This window comes from Mustela erminea, chromosome 10, assembly GCF_009829155.1.
Source record: "Mustela erminea isolate mMusErm1 chromosome 10, mMusErm1.Pri, whole genome shotgun sequence".
In the NCBI taxonomy this organism is placed as follows: Eukaryota; Metazoa; Chordata; class Mammalia; order Carnivora; family Mustelidae; genus Mustela; species Mustela erminea.
In genome coordinates, this window is record NC_045623.1 from 67566896 (window position 1) to 67584396 (window position 17501).

At 42.4% G+C, this 17501-nt stretch overlaps 1 protein-coding gene across 1 annotated transcript in view; it reads right to left on the minus strand.

The window, feature by feature from the left end:
* ZYG11A (zyg-11 family member A, cell cycle regulator) overlaps positions 1 to 14034 on the minus strand; it is an 86309-nt gene extending 72275 nt beyond the window's left edge. Inside the window, 1 exon segment of the mRNA XM_032303731.1 lies at positions 13743 to 14034. Within this exon segment, the coding sequence (XP_032159622.1) occupies positions 13743 to 13832 (90 nt within the window). The 5' untranslated portion in view covers positions 13833 to 14034.
* Positions 14035 to 17501: the final 3467 nt, after the last annotated feature.

Here is a 17501-nt window from a genome sequence, read left to right on the forward strand (position 1 = left end):
TTTTATTTATTTATTTGAGAGAGAGAGCAAGCATGACTGGGAGAGAGAGGCAGAGAAGCAGACTCCCTGCTGAGCAGGGAGCCTGATGCAAAAACAAAGCTCAATCCCAGGACCCTGAGATCACGACCTAAGGTGAAGGCAGAGGCTTAACCCACTGAGCCACTCAGGTGCCCCCAGGTTTTAATTTTTGATCAACAATGGCAGATATTTACTTGTCAGATATTTACTGTAATTTTGTATTAGGAACCTTTTAGGGGCACCTAGTTCAGTCAGTCAAGCATCTGACTCTTGGTCTCCACTCAAGTCTTGATCTCAGGGCTGTAAGTTCAAGCCTCACTTTGGGCTCCACACCAAGCATGGACCCCACTTTATTTATTTATTTAAGATTATTCATTTATTTATTTATTTATTTGAGAGAGAGAGAGAGAGAGAGAGCACAAGCAGGGGAAGGGATGGAGGGAGGGATAGAGGGAGAGGGAGAAGCAGGCTCCATGCTGAGCAGGACCCTGAGGTCATGACCCGAGCCAAAGGCAGATGCTGAATCAACTAAGCCACCCAGGTGCCCCTCAAACCCACTTAATAAAAAATGGGGAGCTTGGATGGCTCAGTCGGTTAGGCACCTGCCTTTGGGTCAAGTCATGATCTCAGGATCCTGGGATCAAGCCCCATGTCAGGCTCTCTGCTCCGCGGGGAGTCTGCTGCTTCCACTCATTCTCCCTCTGTCCTCTCTTCAAATAAATAAATAAAACCTTAAAAAAAAGAACCTCTTGAACTGTTGCCATGGCTAATAATTTAGAAAATACATTAAAATGCTGAATCAAATAATAACCAAGTAGTCCAACCACCATGCTGCAGCTCTACCTTTGGCATTTCAATTCATACGGCATTAGAGTTTTGATCTCCACAATGCATTGAGAGCACACAGGAAACAAGACCATTTCCTTTATAAAGCATCATTTGCCAACCCCTTTCTTTCTATTTTATTTTATATTTATTTATTTATTTAAAAGGCAGAGATCACAAGTAGGCAGAGAGGCGGGCAGAGAGAGAGAGGAAGGGAAGCAGGCTCCCTGCTGAGCAAAGAGCCCGATGGGGGGCTCGATCCCAGGACTCTGGGATCATGACCTGAGCCGAAGGCAGAGGCTTCAACCCACTGAGCCACCCAGGCACCCCTGCCAAACCCTTTCTTAAAACAAATTCTAAATCTTCCAAGTTAAGAGAATCAAGTAATAAAAGCTCACATTGCAATCTGGATCAATCTAATTTTAATCACATTTCCCCTTTTTCTAGAAATTAGTGTGCTAAAAATAGCATGTTTTCAAATAAACTAACAATGGCTAGTTGTATTCTGTCTTCTGTCTCAGATGGATAGAAACTAACAAGAAAAATTTGCACTCAAAAACGCTACTTTTAATTTCCTGAAATACAGACAGCAGAGAATTTTTAACAGTGCTTCTACAAGATATACCAATTTAAGATCATTAACTGTATATTGTGGTTAATTCTATTTATCAGCTGTCATAAAGCATCACTGGAACTGGAACTGTGCTCAAGTACCATCTCTTGAAAACAAATTCCAACCCACCAACAGGTCATCAACAACCTTTCACTTGGATAGCAAAGGCTAAATGAGCATGTTAAAAGAATAAACAATAAAAATGTCAAGGTTCCAGAGTTTACAATATGTACCAAACAAAAAGGAAGAAGTATTCACAGACACTTTACTTTTGGCAATAGACCAAGTTGCAAAAAAGTTACATATATGTATCTTCATAAATTATTTCATTTTGGAGGTGCCTGGATGGCTCAGTCTGCTAAGTGGCTGCCTTCCACTTAGGTCATGATCCTGGAGTTCTGCACTGGGCCCTGCACTGGGCTCCCTGCTCAGTGAGGAGTCTGCTTCTCCCTCTGTCCTTCATCCGCTGCTCTTGCCCACTCTCTCTCTCAAATAAATTAATTACTTCATTACCAATCTACCTTTCTATATGAATTGCTATCTGGGTGACCTTGCATTACTGCACCTTAAAAAGAAAAGCTTGGGGACTTTTTTGTCAGAAAGTGAATAATTTTCTAATTTATCTATTTTGCAACTTTGATGATAATGGATTTGTTGCTGTTGTTTCATTCTTTCTAAAAGTAGACTATGGGGTGCCTGGGTGGCTCAGGGGTTAAAGCCTCTGCCTTCACCTCGGCCATGATCTCAGGATCCTGGGATCAAGGCCCGCTTCGGGCTCTCTGCTCAGCGGGGAGCCTGCTTCCCCCTCTCTCTGTTTCTGCCTGCCTCTATGACTACTTGTGACCTCTCTCTCTGTGTCAAATAAATAAGCAAAATCTTAAAAAAATAAAAAATAAAATAAAAAAATAAAAGTAGACTATGAAGATATCTCAAATTTGTTTTGGAATTATGAAAGGACAAACATAAATAACTAAAAGAGAAGTACCTGTAATCTCAAATGATTATTTTTATCCACTCCTTTATACAGACATATTGGGGAATGGAAGAGTACTGAAACAGGATTTATCAAGATTAATAACATAATATGATAAAGAGTAGAACATCTAAACAGAATTGGGGAGAACAAATACCACCTTTTTCTATTTCTTTTGTTTCACATGACAGTGCTTTATATGGAAGGTATGGAAGGTACAACGAGATACCACCTCACACCAGTCAGAATGGCTAAAATTAACAAGTCAGGAAATGACAGATGCTGGCGAGGAAGTGGAGAAAGGGGAACCCTCCTACACTGCTGATGGGAATGCAAGCTGGTGCAGCCACTCTGGAAAACAGACTTCAAAAAGTTGAAAATAGAGCTACCCTATGATCCAAGAAGTTGAAAATAGAACTACCCTACGCCCCAGCAATTGCACTACTGGGTATTTACCCTAAAGATACAAATGTAGTGATCCGAAGGGGCACGTGCACCCGAATGTTTATAGCAGCAATGTCCACAATAGCCAAACTATGGAAAGAACCTAGATGTCCATCAACAGATGAATGGATAAAGAAGATGGGGTATATATGTATAATGGAATACTATGCAGCCATCAAAAGAAATGAAATCTTACCATTTGTGACAACGTGAATGGAACTAGAGGGTATCATGCTTAGCGAAATAAGTCAATCGGAGAAAGATGACTATCATATGATCTTCCTGATATGAGGAAGTGGAGAAGCAACATGGGGGGTTTGGGGGGTAGGAAAAGAATAAATGAAACAAGATGGGATCAGGAGGGAGACAAACCATAAGAGATTCTTAATCTTACAAAACAGGCTGAGGGTTGCTGGGGGGAGGGGATAGGGAGAGGGTGGTTGGGTTATAGACATTGGGGAGGGTATGTGCTATGTTTAGTGCTGTGACGTGTGTAAACCTGGTGATTCACAGACCTGTACCCCTGGGGCTAATAATACATTATGTGTTAATAAAAAATTAATTTAAAAAAATTCGTACTTTGAAATCTAACCCCAATTTGATGATAACTGGAGATAGAAGCCTTTGGGAAGTGATTAGGTCATGAGCCCTCATGAATGGAATTAGTGCCCTTATAAAAGAGACTCCAGAGGGCTCCCCTCCCCTTTCTGCCATGTGAGAACATAGCAGAACTATCTATGAACAAGAAGTGAGTTCCCGGGGCACCCGGGTGGCTCAGTGGGTTAAGCCGCTGCCTTCGGCTCAGGTCATGATCTCAGGGTCCTGGGATCGAGTCCCACATCGGGCTCTCCGCTCAGCAGGGAGCCTGCTTCCCTCTCTCTCTCTCTGCCTGCCTCTCTGCCTACTTGTGATCTTTCTCTGGCAAATAAATAAATAAATAAATATCTTTAAAAAAAAAAAAAAAAGAAGTGAGTTCCCACCAAACACCAAATCTGCCAGCAGATATGGACTTGATGTTGGACTTTCTAGCCTCCAAAACTATGAGAAATAAATTTCTGTTGTTAATAAGTCACTTGGGCTATGGTATTTTTGTTATGGCTGCCTGAAGACTAAGACACTCCTGAGCCCAAGGATGGCAGCAGTTACTCAGTGAACATGGAGTAATACCTTACTGTGCTTATTTCCATAACTCACCCTACTATCTTCGGAAGTAGTCCTTTAGTTAAATTCTCATTGAATTATCCCTATTCTGAGTGTGTCATCTATTTCCTGCTGTGCATATGACTGTTAAGACTCCCAAATAAATTTCTAGTCTGTCCCTTTCTTTCTAGCTATACTACCAATTTCTTTCTTTTTTTTTTTTTTTTTAAAGATTATTTATTTATTTATTTCACAGACAGAGATCACAAGCAGGCAGAGAGGCAGGCAGAGAGAGGAGGAAGCAGGCTCCCTGCCGAGCAGAGAGCCCGATGCGGGGCTCCATCCCAGGACCCTGAGATCATGACCTGAGCCGAAGGCAGAGGCTTTAACCCACTGAGCCACCCAGGCGCCCCATACTACCAATTTCTAATCCAAGTTACTACCACATCTAACCTAGAATACTGAGAAATTACAAATTAATTTCTCTACTTCTGCTCCTAATCCTTTTCCAATCTACCTCTACCTAGAGTCTAGACTCATTATTTCTAAAATATGAACTATTCTATGTAACTCTCCTAATAAACATGTTTTATTTATTAAGATTATATTTATTTACAAGAGAGAGAGCATGAATAAGCAGAGGGAAGAGCAGAGGGAGAGGGACAAGCAGATAGTGCTAAGCACAGAGCCTGATGCAGGGCTCAATCTTTTGACCCTGAGATCATAACCTGAGTCAAAATCAAAAGTTGGGCAATTAACTGATTAAGCCACCCATATTTAACATGTTTTAAAGACAAAGACTTTAAGGGGCACTGACTTGCTCAGTCAGGAGAGAATGTGATTCTTGATCTCAGGGGCATGAGTTTGAGATTACTTAAAAATAACATCTTAAAAAGATATAAAGACAAGGACTTTAAAACAGGTATTATAATTCATGGATATAAAGGAGAACATGAACGTAATGAGTATGGAATCTCAACAGAGAAATGGCAGATCTGAAAAAGACCCAATGCAACTTCTAGAGTCGAAAAATATAATGCCTAAAATAAATAACACATCAGATGAGATTAACAGATTAGACACTACAAAATCAGACATCAGTGAAGTTGGAAGGTAGCTCTACACTGAAAGAGGAAACTGTTGGCAAGGAGAAAAAAAAAAAGGAAGCATAAAGCCCCAAGTCATCATCTTAAGCAGTCTAATATAAATGTGTGACTGAAACTTCAAAAGACAAGAGATGGAGGGGGAATTTTTTTTTTTTTTTAAATAACGGTCAACAAGGACAACATCCTATACTTGGAATCTGTGCAGTTGTTTTTGTTGACTATTTACTGTATCACAGTTAATTCACTAGGTACAAAGAACAATTTAAACAAATGTGATGGCCTTCCTTAAAAAGTCAAAATATGTCATTAGATACAAAATATTAACCCACTGATCCCAGAAGCAAAATGGACCCAAAATGAAATAAACAAAAGACCCCACAATATGGCAAATGTCTAAAAACCAATAATAAAAAGGAAAACCCTAACACGGAAGGTTGAGGGGTGGATTGTGGCACAGCTCTTTTTTTATTTTATTTATATATTTATTTATTTTTAAAAGATTTTATCTATTTATTTGACCGAGAGAGATCACAAGTAGGCAGAGCAGCAGGCAGAGAGAGAGGGGGAAGCAGGTTTCCTACTGAGAGAGAGCCCAATGTGGGGCTTGATCCCAGGACCCTGAGATCATGACCTGGGCCGAAGGCAGAGGCCCAACCCACTGAGCCACCCAGGCACCCCAACACAGTTCTTTTTTTAGAAGTATGACCACTAAACTTTCTTCAGATGCAAGACTAGCCAGGAGACAACGAATTAACTTTTTTAAGTAGGTCTGGAGCCCAACACAAGGCTTGAACCCACGACCCTGAGACAGCAACCTGAGCTGAGACCCAGAGTTGGACACTTAACCAAATTAGTCACCCAGGTGCCCCAATGAAGTATGCTTTTTATTTTTTATTTATTTTTTATTTTTTTAAAGATTTTATTTATTTATTTGAGAGAGAGACAGTGAGAGAGAGCATGAGCGAGGAGAAGGTCAGAGAGCGAAGCAGACTCCCCATGGAGCTGGGAGCCTGATTCAGGACTCGATCACGGGACTCCGGGATCATGACCTGAGCGGAAGGCAGTCGTCCAACCAACTGAGCCACCCAGGCGTCCCGAAGTATGCTTTTTAAAGATTTATTTATTTATCTGAGAGAGCGAGCAAGCGTGTATGCACGCAAGCAGGGGGAGGGGCAGAGAGAGAAGAGAATCTCGAGCATACTCCTAGCAGAGCACAGAGCTTGACACAGGGCTTGATCCCAAGACCCTGAGATCAAGACCTGAGCTGAAATCAAGAGTCAGATGCTTAATGGATTAAGACACGCAGGTGCCTCCCCACCCTTTTTAAGAACAGTTAAAAAAAAAAAAACAGAGAAATTTTAAAGGACACTTTCTAAAGCAATTTTTTTAAAGTTTAGTGATAACAAAAGTACTGTTTTACATTTTGCAAGTTTCATTAGTGTGTAGCTTAAGAAAATGGAATCTTAGAGGCACCTGGGTGGCTCAGACGTTAAGTGCTTTTGGTTCTGGTCATGATCCCAGAGGACTGGGATTAAGCCCACATGTGGCAAAGTGGCAGGATATAAAATCAATGCACAGAAATCAGCTACATTTCAGGGCGCCTGGGTGGCTCAGTGGGTTAAAGCCTCTTCCTTCGGCTCAGGTCATGATTCCAGGGTCCTAGGATCAAGCCCCATATCAGGCTCTCTGCTCAGTGGGGAGCCTGCTTCCCTTCCTCTCTCTCTGCCTGCCTCTGCCTACTTGTGATCTCTGTCAAATAAACAAATAAAATATTTTCATAAATAAAAACTGCCACCTTTAAAAAAACAAACAGGACCCCTGGGTGGCTCAGTTGGTTACGTATCTGTCTTCAGCACAGGTCATTATCCCAGAGTCCTCAAATCAAGTCCCAAGCCACGCTCCTTGCCCTGCAGGGAGCCTGCTTCTCCCTTTGCCTACCACTTCCCCTGCTTGTGCCTGCTCTCTCAACAAATAAATAACATCTTTTTTTAAAAAAAAAGAAAATATCGGGACACCTGGGTGGCTCAGTTGGTTAAGCAGCTGCCTTCGGCTCAGGTCATGATCCCAGCATCCTGGGATCGAGTCCCGCATCGGGCTCTCTGCTCAGCAGCGAGCGCTGCTTCTCCCAGCGACTCTGCCTTCCACTCTGTCTGCCTATGCTCGCTCTTGCTCGCTCTCTCTCTGACAAATAAATAAATAAAATCTTTAAAAAAAATAAAATAAAATAAAATAAAGAAAATATTAAAACAAAACAAAACAAAAACCTGTTATCTTTGAGTGACCATTAAAGACTAAGGGAAGGGAAAAAGAAAAAAAAAGATTAAGGGAAAGAAAAGAAGAGAAACAGAACTGTAAGTCAGTAAAAGATAAAATGAAACTTTAAAAATGTTCAATTCAAAAGTCAGGGAAGGGGACGCCTTGGTGGCTCAGTAGGTTAAGTTGTTACACGTCTGCCTTTGGCCCAGGGTCCTGAGATGCAATCCCCCATCAGGTTCTTTACTCAGCAGGTGACTGCTTTCCCTCTGCCAGCCACTCCCCAGCTTGCAAATAATTAAAAAATCTTAAGGAAAAAAAAAAGTCAGGGAAGGAACAAAACAAACAGGACAAATAGAACACAAACAGCAACACAGTAGTCTTAAACCCAACAATCCTGAATAATTACACTCTAATTTAAAAGGCACACATTGTCAGATGGTATAAAAAAGAACTTTGTTTATAAGAGATGTGCTTTAAACATAAATAATACAAAATTGTTAAACACTAATCATAAGGAAAATGGAGTTAACTATATTAGCATCAAAAGAAGAAGGCTTCAGGGCAAGAATATTACCAGAAATCATAAAAATAAAAGGATCAATTCATCTAGAAGATGTAATTCCTAAATGTATATGCACTTACTAACAACTTTAAAATTCATGAAGCAAAAACTGAAAGAATAAAAAGAAAAATCCAGGGGCGCCTGGGTGGCTCAGTGGGTTAAGCCGCTGCCTTAGGCTCAGGTCATGATCTCAGGGTCCTGGGATCGAGTCCCGCATCGGGCTCTCTGCTCAGCAGGGAGTCTGCTTCCTCCTCTCTCTCTCTCTGCCTGCCTCTCTGCCTACTTGTGATTTCTCTCTGTCAAATAAATAAATAAAATCTTTAAAAAAAAAAAAAAAAAGAAAAAAAAAGAAAAATCCACAATTACAATGGATGAACACCCATTTTTCAGCAACTGATAAAAAACAAGTAGTTGGAAAATGAATAATATAGAAAATTAATATTAACAACCAACTTGCCATGACATTCATAGAATATTATATCCAAAATGTACAACATATATTCCTTAAATGCACATGAACATGCACCAGGATAGATCATATTTGAGCCATAAAACAAATGTCAATAAATATAAATGGATTAAAATTATAAGAGTATGTTCTCTGACAATTACGTTAGAAGTTAATGAAAAAAAAAAGTGAAATATCCCCAACTACTTGGTAATGAAGCAATACATTTCTTTTCTTTTTTTTTTTTTTAAAGATTTTATTTGTTTATTTGACAGACAGAGATCACAAGTAGACAGAGAGGCAGGCAGAGAGAGAGAGGAGGAAGCAGGCTCCCTGCCAAGCAGAGAGCCCGATGCGGGACCCGATCCTGGGACCCTGAGATCATGACCCGAGCCGAAGGCAGCGGCTTAACCCACTGAGCCACCCAGGCGCCCCTGAAGCAATACATTTCTAAATAGCCCATGGCTCACATAAGATCTCATAATGGAAATCAGAAAATATTTTGAACAACATATCAGAGTTTAAGGATATTAGCCAAAGTCGTGTTAGAGGAAATGTATAGCTCTAAATGTTTCTGTTATAAAAAGAAACATGTAAAATTCATGCCTAAGTTCCCACCTTAAAGAGATAAAAAAGAAAAAAAAAAGATAAAAAAGAGAGTAGGTTAAACCCAGAGTAAACATAAGAAAATATAAAGATAAGAGCAGAAATAAGAGAAAACAGATGTACAATGGATATAAGTCAAAGCCAAAAGTCAGTTCTTTAAAAAGACTAATATCACAAAATCCCTAAGTATAGGGGAAAGTAAGAGAAAGAAAAGAAAAAAAACACCAATACCAGGAACAAGGACTGAATGTCATTACAGATCCTGTAAGCATTAAAAGGAAAATAAAAGAACTGTACAAACAATTTTGCTAAAAAATTTGGTAATTCAGATGAAATACAGAAATTACTGTAATAACAAACTATAAAAACTGACAATCTGGGGGCGCCTGGGTGGCTCAGTGGATTAAGCCGCTGCCTTCGGCTCGGGTCATGATCTCAGTGTCCTGGGATCGAGCCCCGCATCGGGCTCTTTGCTCAGCGGGAGCCTGCTTCTCTCTCTCTCTGCCTGACTCTCCGCCTACTTGTGATTTCTCTCTCTGTCAAATAAATAAATAAAATCTTTAAAAAAAAAAAAAATAATAAAAAAAAACCTGACAATCTGTTAGACATAACATTCCTAAATGCACTTACTTCTTGATAAATGGACCCCTTTATAAATATAAAATGAAAGTATATTAATTGCTCTCCCAAAGAAATTCAAGGCTCAATGGCTTCAATGGTGAGTTCTATTAAACATTGAAGGAAGAAACAACCTTGGGATTATGAGTTCAAGCCCCATACTGGGGACAGAGTTTACATAAAAGAAATAAATGGGGAGGTGCACCTGGGGGACTTAGCCAGTTGAGCCTCTGCCTTGGCTCGGGTCATGATCTCGGGGTCCTGGGATGGAATCCCGCATCGGGCTCTTTGCTCAGCAGGAAGCCTGCTTACCCTTCTCTTTGCCTGCCTCCCTGCCTAATTGTGATCTCTCTCTCTGTGTCAAATAAATAAATAAAAGAAGAAGAAATGATACCCAAGCTCCACAAGCTAAAAAAATTGACTAGGAAAAAGAATTTGAATAGGGAACATTTTCCAATTCATTTTTTGAGGACTATCCTGATACTAAAACTAGGTATTTCTGGAGAGCAATTTTCCTCATAAACACAGATTAAAAATACTTAACTAAATATCAGCAAATAAAATCCTGTGATACAGGGCGCCTGGGTGGCTCAGTGGGTTAAGCCGCTGCCTTCGGCTCAGGTCATGATCTCAGGGTCCTGGGATCGAGTCCCGCATCGGGCTCTCTGCTCAGCGGGGAGCCTGCTTTCCTCCTCTCTCTCTCTCTCTGCCTGCCTCTCTGCCGGCTTGTCATCTCTCTCTGTCAAATAAATAAATAAATAATCTTTTTTTAAAAGATTTTATTTATTTATTTGACAGAAATCACAAGTAGACGGAGAGGCAGGCAGAGAGAGGAGGAAGCAGGCGCCCTGCTGAGCAGAGAGCCCGATGCGGGACTCGATCCCAAGACCCTGAGATCATGACCTGAGCCGAAGGCAGCGGCTTAACCCACTGAGCCACCCAGGCGCCCATAAATAAAAAATCTTTAAAAAAAAAAAAAATCCTGTGATACATAAAAATAATAATACATCATGACCAGGTGGGGATTATTCCTAGAATGTAAAGTTAAATTCACAATAAAAGCCACTACATTAACAGAATAAACAACAAAAACATAGTCTTTTTTTTTTTTTTTAAGATTTTTTATTTATTTATTTTGACAGAGAGAAATCACAAGTAGACGGAGAGGCAGGCAGAGAGAGAGGGAAGCAGGCTCCCTGCTGAGCAGAGAGCCGGATGCGGGACTCGATCCCAGGACCCTGAGATCATGACCTGAGCCGAAGGCAGCGGCTTAACCCACTGAGCCACCCAGGCGCCCAACAAAAACATAGTCTTAAATGCTGAAGCATCTGACAAAATTCAACACACATTCATAACTTTTTTTTAAGATTTTATTTATTTATTTATTTGACAGACAGAGATCACAAGTAGGCAGAGAGGCAGGCAGAGAGAGATAGGGAGACTCCCCTTATCCTGAGCAGAGAGCCCAACCTGGAGCTCGATCCCAGGACCCCGAGCTCATGACCTAAGTTGAAGGCAGAGGCTTAACCCACTGAGCTACCCACACATTCATAACTTAAAAAATACTCCTGACAAACTAAGAATAGAAGAAAACTTCCTTAATTTGATAAAGGGCAACTATGTAAAAACCTACAGCCAGTATTATAATTAAAGGTGAAAGATCTAGAATACAAAGAGGTCTACTCACACCACTTCAACATTCTACAAAGGTCCTAGAAAATGCAATTTAGAAAAAGGAAATAAACAGGCCCTGGGTGGCTCAGTTGGATGCCAGGATCTCTGCTCAGCAGGGAGCCTGCTTCCCTCTCTCTCTCTCTCTCTCCTCTGTCTGCCTCTCTGCCTACTTGTGATCTCTGTCTGTCAAATAAATAAATAAAATCTTAAAAATATTTACAACATCGAGCGCCTGGGTGGCTTAGTGGGTTAAAGCCTCTGTCTTTGGCTCAGGTCATGATCTCAGGGTCCTGGGATCGACTCCCGCATCCGGCTCTCTGCTCGGCAGGGAGCCTGCTTCCTCCTCTCTCTGCCTGCCTCTCTGCCTACTTGTGATCTGTCTCTGTCAAAAAAAATAAATAAAATTAAAAAAATTAAAAAAATATATTTACAACATCAAAAATAGGGATCAATTTAACAAAACACGTGAAAAGATCTTTACATCAAAAACTACATCGTGTAGGGCGCCTGGGTGGCTCAGTGGGTTAAGCCGCTGCCTTCGGCTCAAGTCATGATCTCAGGATCCTGGGATCGAGTCCCGCGTCGGGCTCTCTGCTCAGCAGGGAAGCTGCTTCCTCCTCTCTCTCTGTCTGCCTCTCTGCCTACTTGTGATCTCTCTCTGTCAAATAAATAAATAAAATCTTAAAAAAAAAAAAAAAAAACTGGGGCTCCTGGGTGGCTCAGTGGGTTAAGCCTCTGCCTTCGGCTCAGGTTATGATCTCAGGGTCCTGGGATGGAGCCCCGCATCGGGCTCTCTGCTCGGCAGGGAGCCTGCTTTCCCCCCTCCCCTCTCTCTGCCTCTCTGCCTGCTTGTGATCTCTCCCTCTGTCAAATAAGTAAATAAAATTAAAAAACAAACAAACAAACAAACAAAAAACTACAACATACACAAACGGAGAAATAGATATCATAACCAAAAATGTATTCGTGCATTGTATTAATTTTTAAATTAATTAAAAATAAAATATTATAAAGCGAACATATACAGTACACTATGTAACCAGACAGAAAATGGGTTGATCACTTTTCTAAGGAAATCTGTTTTAATCCCAGTCAGCGGCAACAAAAAATGTGCTTAAGATACTGTTAACGCATACTTAAAAACCCAGTTTTCCATCAGCTATAAACAAATTTACAAATCATACAACAGCATTTAAAAGTGAGTCCAGGGGCGCCTGGGTGGCTCAGTCGTTAAGCGTCTGCCTCAGCTCGGGTCAAGATCCCGGAGTCCTGGGATCCCAGCCCCACACTGGGCTCCCTGCTCGGCGGGAAGCCTGGTTCTCCCTCTCCCACTCCCCCTGCTTGTGTTCCCTCTCTCGCTGTGTCTCTCTCTGTCAAATACATAAATAAAATCTTTTAAAAATTATTTAGTTAATTAATTAATTAATTAATTTTTAAAAGTGAGTCCAAAGGAGTACAGGAGCACAGACCAGATCTTTGCAGGGCACAAAAGCCTTCCAACAAGGCGTTGTATGCAAAATACCATCTCAGTGAATACTTCCTTCCCTCCGAATTTTAGGTTCACTAGAGCCTTCACCAGATTTTTAATTCTAAGAGGGTGGCCCTTGAGGCCTTGTAGAATGTGGAATCTGACTTCAGAACACCTCACGTCAGGTTCAGGTTTTTGAGTAAATAAACTAACTTTCAGAGTTCTCAACTTCCCTACACACCAGTAAAACGGAGACTATCGATGCCTACAAAAGACGGGAGATAACCAAACTACTCGGTAAGCGGCAAACACACTCTTTTGGTCTGCATTTTGACAAGTTTGGTTTAATAGGAATTTTGCTGGGGTGGGGGGAGAACACATGAAATGAAGGCATTTCAGTCTTGGGGTTTCACTGCACCCCTCGCCGGGCTCAGGAGGGACGTCCAGTTCGAGTTGCCAGTTCCAAGACCTGGTGTAGTAGGGACTGCTGGGTCACACCCTCTGTGGGGCACCACGTCCACAACGCACGTGGCAGTACGGTCGAGGTTTGGGGCATTTGGCTCCATTTTGACAGTAATAAGCGCCACCGTCTACTGTCGGCCAAGCCTAGTGCCATGACCGGAGCTTCCGTCCAAACTCATCCTACCTTGCAAAATACCGGCTACCGTAGACACAGGCATGAGTCGGAAGCTCGAGGAGAGGACTCCCTCCTCCCCAAAGTGACCCAGGGAGCGGCACTTGCCCCGCCCGCGCCTCCGGGCTGCAGCGCGAGGTCAGTGTGCTCCGCCCTGAGGCTGAGACGCCCCGGGGAGAAAACTCCCTTCCAGCAAGCACTTCCCCAGCGACGACCGGAGCCCAGCCTAGGCTCAACCCTTTCGGCTCTACCCCCGCGTCGGCCAAACAAACAAGCAAGTGCCTCCGCACAGCCCCTGACGACTCCCTGACGAGCGTGGCGTCCCGCCGAGGTCCGCGTCCGCGCCCTCGTGCTCACCTGCACCACGCAGCAACCCAGCGCATCCTTCTGAGCGTCAGGCGGGACGAGAGTCCGGGGGGAGAGGCCCGGGTGCAAGAAGTGAACCATGGCGACCCCCGTCGGCGGGACGTCAGGAGAGAGCGGGTGTCGAGCCGGGACCCGGATCCCGCGAGAGGACGAGGCGTCTCCAGTCGGGAGGCCGCTCGTGCAGCGCCGGCTCCCGGGCAGCGCACGCAGCCCTCACGCCGCTCCGTCCCCGCCGCAAAAGTTTTGAAACGCCCGGCGAGGCGGCGCGCACGCGCCCGCCGCAGCCTCGTCCCCTCCCGCGGAGGCCGGACCGCCGCAGACCCCGCCCCCAGGATGGGCTCTCCCCTCTCCTATACGCCCCCACCAGCCCCCCGCCACAGTCGACCACTACCCCACCCTATCAGGGCCCAACCGTCTCCTTTGGGGTACCGCTTCGCCTCCGAAAGCAGCCTTATTCTTCTGTGCCACTCACCCCATTCCTACTCACCCCTCAGAGACCAAATTCCCTCAAACCCACACCTTAAAGATTGATACCGCATTCCCGTCACCCCTCTAAATCCTGCCCAGCGACCACTTCAGTGAAGTTGGGAAAGAGGTTCTATTTTTATTTTTGCTTTAGTAATCTCTACACCCATGGTGGGGCTTGAACTCATGACCCAAGATCAAGAGTCGCATGCAGTACCCACTGAGCCAGCCAAGCTCCTGTAGAATATATGTTATACATTAAAAACATATATATTTTAAAGACCTTTCTCCTAAAACTCCGGCACAGGCACCTCTATTATATCTACCTTCTCTGTTTCAACTGCTACTGACATTGGATGATCAAATACCAAAACCACTTCTGACCTTTTAAGTCCACAAAATGAACTAGTCCACTTCCGTCTAACCTACAAGGTCCAAGAAAGCAACCCTCAAAGAGCAGTGAATTAGTACACTTCAGCTAATTTAGAATAAAATATGTCTTGAAAACGGTACTTCTAAAAGCGTATAAGTCTTGAATTTGAATCTTGGAATGTTTGCTCAGTCCTACCTACAAAGTTGTAAACCTTGGGCAAGATTCTTTATTTCTTTAAAACTCAACATCCCCATCAGTAAAATAGGGTAAGAAAGAATGTGTTAGCACACAGGATTGATGTAAAGATTAAACAAGATAATGTACATTAAAAACATAAAATGCTTGACACATAGCAAGTCTTTGATAAGTGGATTCAAAAGTTAAAGTAATTTTTCAAGTACAAATACTTTGCAAAATGCGTTCCTTTCACATTTATTCTTTTTTTTTTTTTAAGATTTTATTTATTTATTTGACAGACAGAGATCACAAGTAGGCAGAGAGGCAGGCAGAGAGAGAGGGGAGGAAGCAGGCTCCCTGCAGAGCAGAGAGCCCAATGCGGGGCTCCATCCCAGGACCCTGGGATAATGACCTGAGTGGAAGGCAGAGGCTTTAACCCACTGAGCCACCCAGGCGCCCCTCACATTTATTTTTTTTATTTAATCCTCATGGAGCGTGGGAGTCCTTTTCAGTAGGTATCTCCATTTTACCCACAGAGAAACTGAGCACCTGAGAGGTTGAATAGACAAGTTAAATTGTTGCATCTGATGAGTGGAAAACCTGATGATCAAAATCTAGTTTTCTAACTCCCAGTCCAGCCAGTGTTTTGTGTTTTTTTCCAGTGGACTATTTCATAACTTCTCCACTATCCTCAAACTTCCAAAACTTCCTCTCCCAACGATATTCTCAGCCGCCTGTTTTACTGAAAAAAGAAAAGCAATTAAAAAAAAAAAAAAAGAACATCCCAAACTCCCACCATCACCACCACATCTACCCACCTATCTGTACTATCACCTATTTTGTTCTTACCTAAACCCAACTCTGGCACTCGGACTTGTCCGCTAGATTTAATTCCATCTTGCTTACTCGAAGATATCATCCCGCAATGTCCTTTCTTTCTACTGCATTATCATTTTCCCCCCTTTCTTAGATCGTTGCCACTAGCGTACAAACAAGCTGAGGGGTACTTAGGGCTCAGTGAGTGCAGCGTGGGACTCTTGATCTTGGTTGTAAGTTCCAGCCCCACGCTGGGTGGAGAGATTGCTTAAAAATAAAATCCTTTAAGGGGCACCTGGGTAGCTCAGTGGGTTGGGGCCTCTGCCTTCCACTGGGGTCATGGTCCCTGGATCCTGGAATCTAGCCCCACATCGCATCAGGCTCTCTGCTCAGCGGAGAGCCTGCTTGCCTTCCTCTCTTGGCCTGCCTCTCTGCCTACTTGTGATCTCTGTCAAATAAATAAATAAAATCTTTAAAAAAAAAATAAGTAAAATCCTTTAAAAAATTAAAAATTGGGGGCTCCTGGGTGACTCAGTCATTAAGCATTAAGTGTCTGCCTTCAACTCAGGTCATGATCCCAGAGTCCTGGGATGAAGAGGGCATTGGACTCCCTGCTCAGTGTAGAGTGTACTTCTCCTTCTCCCTCTCCTCCTTCTTCCCCACCCCCCAACTGTGCGCTCCTCTCTCTCTCAAGTGTATAAATAAATAAATATATTTCAAAAATAAATAATAAGTCAAGCTAATACTTTTCCCATAATAAAAAACAAAAATATTACTTTTGACCTAATTCCTCCATTCAGGTTGTTAAAATAAAAAAACAAATGGATATCAGCTTGGAAATTCCTTGAACAAAAAAAAAAGAAAAGAAAAGAAAAGAAAAAAAAAGTTTAATTTAGCTTATTTTCCAAAGCTAACTTAACTGGGTCATTTCTTGCTTAAACCTCTGAAAATTATATGCAAAACTTAAACTTGGGGTGCCTGTGTGGGCCCTTCCCACTGCTCATGCTCTCTCAAATAAATAAATAAAATCTTTTTAAAATTTAAAAAAAAAAAAGAATAAAAGAGGAGTTAAAAATTATTTCCAAGATTTTATAAGCAACTGAAATGAAGAAGTAGGTCTATACTGAAATAGGAAGGACTGACAAGAGAAGCTAGTTAGGGAAGGATATCACTTCTTTATTTTTGGACACAGTGAGGCTGCTTACATAACCAGGAGGATATGTTGAATGGACAGCTGGATATGAGCCTGAAGTCTAAAAGTGAACCATAGGGTAGACATCTTAAAATAGGGATACATCGGCATACAGATTGCTTTTAAAACTATAAAACTAGATAAAATCCCCATGAGAATGGAGTACACAAGTACTAAGTCCTGGCATACCCAAGGATGGAGACTCTGGGAGCACCTGGGTGGCTCAGTGTGTTAAGCCTCTGCCTTTGGATCAGGTCATGATTCCAGGGGGTCCTGGGATCAAGCCCGGATAGGGCTCCCTGCTCAGCAGGAAACCTGCTTCTCCCTCTCCCACTTCCCCTGCTTCTGTTCCCTCTCTCGCTGTCTCTCTCTCTGTCAAATAAATAAGTAAAATCTTAAAAGAAAAAAAAAAAGGAGAATTCTGGAATCAAGAGGATGAGAAGGAGCAATCAATGAGGTAGGCGGAATAGAGAAGAAAGAAGAAAGAGGTAGGGATGGGAGAGGAGGAAGAGATGTGTTCTGGAAGCCAAATAAAAGTATTTTGGAGAAGACATCACTTGAGTCAAATGCTGCTGAATAGTCAAGACAAAGAATGAAAAGTGACCACTAAATTTAGCAACCTGAAAGTTGACAAGAACTGTTTAATGGAGTGGCCATGGTGAAAGAAAATGGTAGGAGACCGAGAATATAGATCATACTATGGGGAAGCTTTGCTGTAAAGCATAGA